At 48.5% G+C, this 5,000-nt stretch overlaps 1 protein-coding gene across 1 annotated transcript in view; it reads left to right on the top strand.

The window, feature by feature from the left end:
* Window positions 1–54, top strand: part of LOC134457469 (ERC protein 2) — a 464,874-nt gene extending 464,820 nt beyond the window's left edge. Inside the window, exon 20 of the mRNA XM_063209477.1 lies at window positions 47–54. Coding sequence (XP_063065547.1) covers window positions 47–54 — 8 coding nt within the window. The remainder of the gene's footprint in view (window positions 1–46) is intronic.
* The last annotated feature ends 4,946 nt before the right edge of the window (window positions 55–5,000 follow it).

Genomic DNA, 5,000 nt, shown 5'->3' with positions numbered 1-5,000 from the left:
CTCCTCTCCTCTCCACTCCCCTCTTACCTCTCCTGTCTCCTGCCAGGTCCTTGACAGCGCTTTGTTTGACGTGTGCAAAGCAGAAACAGGCGAGTCGCATTTTATCCCCTTCCGGGACCCGCTGCGAGCAGTTGCCGGGGGGGGGGTGGGAACTAGGAGATGGTGGGGGTCCTGTGGTGCGGGGCCCCCGAGTATGGAGAGAGACAGAGAGAGAGACAGAGAGAGAGAGAGAGAGAGAGAGAGAGAGAGAGACAGAGAGAGAGACAGAGAGAGAGAGAGAGAGAGAGGAGTGAAGAATGGAAGGAATGAAAGCTAGCGAGAGAGGGAAAAAGTTAAAGTGAGAGGGAATGAAGGGAAGAAGAGAGAGAAGGAGAGAAATAGGCAGAGAAAGAATGAAAGAGAGAGAGAGAGAGAGAGAGAGAGAGAGAGTTAGGGAGAGAGAGAGGTATAGAGAGAGGGGGGGTGGAGGTGGAAGTGGGGGTGGGGGGTAGACGTAATGGACTTAAGTGGTTAGTTATGGGATGGAGGGCCAGGAATGTGCCCCGGTGGTGTGACAGCACTCGGTGGTGCGTGGTGGTGAGGCCTTAGCGGATGTTGCCTGTAGCATGAATGCACTCACAAGCGTGATCATAATTACAAACACAGGAGCTGGGTATACATGCCTCTAAACACTCACTCCAGAGAGGATCCATCCACAGTAAACAGATATGAGTTTATGATATGGTTTGCGCATACAGATATGCCATTGACGCCATTGATGGTGAGTGGTATCCCATTGGGGACAGGAGCTGCTGCTGCAGACTGCGGCATCTTAAACATATGCACTCCATATGCAGTATGTTATAGGCTATGTGACATGATCATTATAATTACTAACACAGGAGCTATATGGCTGCAAATGCTCGTCTCGAAAGAGGATGCTACAAGATCCGTCTGCAGTAAACAGATATGAAACGTTGACTTGCAGCGTGATGACATGATTATCATAATGACTAACACAGGAGGTATACGGCTGTAAAAATGCACGCTCCGAAGAGGATGCCTCTGGACTCGTACGTAGTAAACACATAGGAAACGTCTACCTGCAGTAAACAGACGTGAATGGTTTGCACATACAAATATGCCATTGACGCCGGCGGTGGTGAGTGGTATTCCATTGAGGATTAAAGCTGCAGACGCCGCTATCTTAAACATATGGCCCCTCCACATAGTAGGTTAATGCATAAGATAAAAAGCATAAATACATGGGAACCCTTCCACACTCATTTGGGTTGGGACAAGTTTGACATTGTTTTCCTTCTTTAAAGAGGGTGCCTGGCAAACTGCCCGTTAAGATTAAATCATTTAGTCTACACACGTACAGTACATGTACAAACATTCACTACACCCATGTACAGTACATACGTGGACACCCACACATGCACGCACGCACGCACACACACACACACACACACACACACACACACACACACACACATACACACACACACACACACACACACACACACACACACACACACACACACACACACACACACACACACACACACACACTCACTCACTCACTCACTCACTCAGTCACTCACACCCAACCCCACATGTACATACAGTACACTCCACCCACATACATAAACCAACACACCGCATAATCTAATGTTACATGGCAGTAATGCGCCCCTATTTGATCAGCCTGTGGGTTCAAACAGACCTGCACACATGAGGCATAGGGGAAGGGGAACGAAGCGCCGAGGAGAGGAGAGAAGAGAAGAGGAGAGGAGAGGAGAGGAGAGGAGACAAGAGGAGAGGAGAGGAGAGGAGAGGAGAGGAGGAGTACAGAAAGGAAAGGGCCCGTGTGCAGTAGAGGGGATGGGGAGAAGTTCAGGAAGGATGGGTGGATGGAGATGGATGGATGGATAGATGGATGGATGGATGGATAGATGGGTTTTTTGTGCAGGCTATGGGGGTATTGTTAAAACGACAAGCTTGCCACAGCCCATTGGCGTCTGATGCGCTTGCAGCTCATAGCACAAAAAAAGAGCAGGCCAGGCGGGAGATTTAAGGCCGTGATGGGAGAAGAGAGTGTTGAGTGCTCCTCTGGTCTATGCCCGGGACGGCTCTGCTCCGCTTTCCACTCTGCTCTCCTGCAGGGCCGGATGAACACACAGGGTAGACAGGGCTGCAACTTAGGGGCCCACAGCTTACAGGGGCCCCCTGATTGGACAAAAAGTGAAAAATGCACACAATTGTGACAGGATGCTATATTTGAAAAACTCATCTGTCGTGTTGAGTGCAGTAGGTAGACATGGTACCCTTAATTACTAGCTCCAAATTATAACACTGTCTATGTAAATTTGTCCCAAAATTTGCCTTCCAGGTGGGGCCCCACATCAACTTGTAGCCTTGGGGCCTCAGACCATCTTAATCCGGTCCTGCTCCTCTAATTCCACTTCCAAGGCAGAGAGGGCTTTTCTTCACAGGCTTGGCTTGGTGCAGTGCACATATGTGTACTAGACAAGATATTTCCTCGCTCTGTCCTTCTCGGTTTGTCTGACTTTGTCTCTTTGCCTCTCCCTCTGTTGCATGTTGTCTTTCTGTTGTCTCTTTTCTTTGTCTCTCGCTCTCTTTCTCTCACCCCCCCTTCTCTCTTTTTCCCTGTTTTTTATTCTATCTCTCTGCATCACTCACTGCTTGTTTAATCATCCTTTTCTCTCTCGCTCTCTCTCCTCTCCATTACACTGTCCCTCATCAGGCTTTTGAAATCATCCGGTGACTCTTTTGCGCTGGTTCCAATAAAGTTCTCTGCCTGCCCAAGCATTTTCTACATAACGCACTTCAAACAAACAGAGTCCACGTTACAGTGTATGCTCATGGATACCCGCTTTGCCCTTCTCTCTCTCTCTTTCTCTCTCTCTCTCTCTTTTCTCTCTCTCTCTCTCTCTCTCTCTCTCTCTCTCTCTCTCTCTCTCTCTCTCTCTCTCTCTCTCTCTCTCTCTCTCTCTCTTTCTCTCGCTCTCTCTCTCGCTCTCCATTCAGCCAATGCTTAGATGTTCTGTGCTCATAGGCCAAACCTGCGTACAAATGACAAGCAAATAAACATCCCATCTCTGGCCCATAAACAGACTACGAGTCAGGTTACTCAATGGAGTTTGACTCCAAAACAGGCAAAGGGGGGGGGGATGTCAGACAGACAGATGTAGAGGGAGAGAAAGAGACACAAAAAGAGGGGGGGAATAGGAGAGAAAGAAATATAAAATGACAGAGAAAGGTGAAGAATGTAAGACACAGCGTGTAACTTACAGAGAATGTAGAAGGCTGGGGAGAGAGAGAGAGAGAGAGAGAGAGAGAGAGAGAGAGAGAGAGAGAGAGAGAGAGAGAGAGAGAGAGAGAGAGAGAGAGAGAGAGAGAGAGAGAGAGAAAGAGAGGTAAAGGAAGAATGAAACATAGTCGCTGACTTTTAAAAGTGCTCATTAAAGACATTGAAAACCAATGAAATCAAATCAATCCAATTCGCCAGTTTAAAACAATCTCCAAGAGTCATTAATGGCTTCCATTGCCTCTGTCATGCACCATTTCACCCCCACAGACTGGGCCAAGCCGTCTGGATGCCGCAGGAAAACCGTGCACTGCGAGTCCCACTGAGTCTCCTGAAAATGGCTGTCGTGTCTACTTTGGCTTGCATTTTTCACGTTTTACACAGAGAAAAGAAACGAGGGAGTGAGGAACACAGAAAAAAAAAACGTGAAAGGAAGGAGAGAGGAAGGAAAGAAAAGAAATGAAAACTCTGAATGTCCTCTTTTCCTTTTTCTGCAGGGTGTACAGTATAAGTATTTGAGTAATTTGTTTGCATGGGATTATAGCACTTAAATGGGGAAATGGCCGTCGAGCAAGAAAGCATGATGGTGTGTGTGTGTGTGTGTGTGTGTGTGTGTGTGTGTGTGTGTGTGTGTGTGTGTGTGTGTGTGTGTGTGTGTGTGTGTGTGTGTGTGTGTGTGTGTGTGTGTGTGTGTGTGTGTGTGTGTGTGTGTGTGTGTGTGTGTGTGTGTGCGTGCGCGTCTGCATGTTGGTGTGTGTGTGTGTGTGTGTTGGTGTGTGTGTGCGTGTGTGCGTTGGTGTGTGGGTGCATTGGTGTGTGTGTGTGTGTGTTTGTGTGTGTTTAATGGGGGCACCTGAATTCAATTTTCCATAAGGCCAGGCGCTGATCGTAAAGATGGCATTCCAGGACCAGTTCACTTACTTCACTCTGCTCTTTCCTTTCTCACAGGCCTTCCGCCCTGTCTAGTGCTCTCTCTCTCTCTCTCTCTCTCTCTCTCTCTCTCTCTCTCTCTCTCTCTCTCTGTCTCTCTCTCTCTCTCTCTCTCTCTCTCTCTCACTTTCTCTCTCTCTCACCCCTCTGCTCTCAAATTTTCCTGTCCCCAAGCAGCCGTCCAGTCTCTTTCTCAGTTCATCCTCCTCTATTTTTCTCGGCTTTTGTCTCGTTGTCTCTGTCTCTGTCCATCTCTCTCTTTCGCTCTCTTTCGATCTCTCTCTCTCTCTCTATCTCTCTCTCTATCTCTCTCGCTCTCTTTCTCTCTCTCTATATATCACTCTCTCTCTCTATCTCTCTCTCTCGCTCTCTCTCTTTCGCTCTCTTTCGATCTCTCTCTCTCTCTCTATCTCTCTCGCTCTCTCTCGCTCTCTCCCCCCACCCCTGTTCTTCTCCTCCTCATCTCCGCTGCCATTTGGCTTTGTGTGGCCCTTGGCCTTCACGCTCGTCTATAGACAACATGTGTGTGTGTATACAGTAAGTGTGTATGTGTGTCTATGTGGTGTGTATGTGCGAGTGTGTGAGTGTGTACTGCATGTCTGTGCATCTGCACGTGTCTGTGTCCCCCCCCCCACCCTATCCGTGTGTGTTGCGGCTGCGTGCCTACAGCAGTGAAGATGAAGTTGTACACAACCATGACAGCGTTGACACTCCCTGACCTCACGTCCCCGTCACGTGACCTGGCACACGGAAGCGC

Source organism: Engraulis encrasicolus, chromosome 10, assembly GCF_034702125.1.
Source record: "Engraulis encrasicolus isolate BLACKSEA-1 chromosome 10, IST_EnEncr_1.0, whole genome shotgun sequence".
Lineage (NCBI taxonomy): Eukaryota > Metazoa > Chordata > Actinopteri > Clupeiformes > Engraulidae > Engraulis > Engraulis encrasicolus.
The sequence above is the reverse complement of the archived record's forward strand: the minus strand, read 5'-3'. Positions and strand labels throughout refer to the sequence as shown.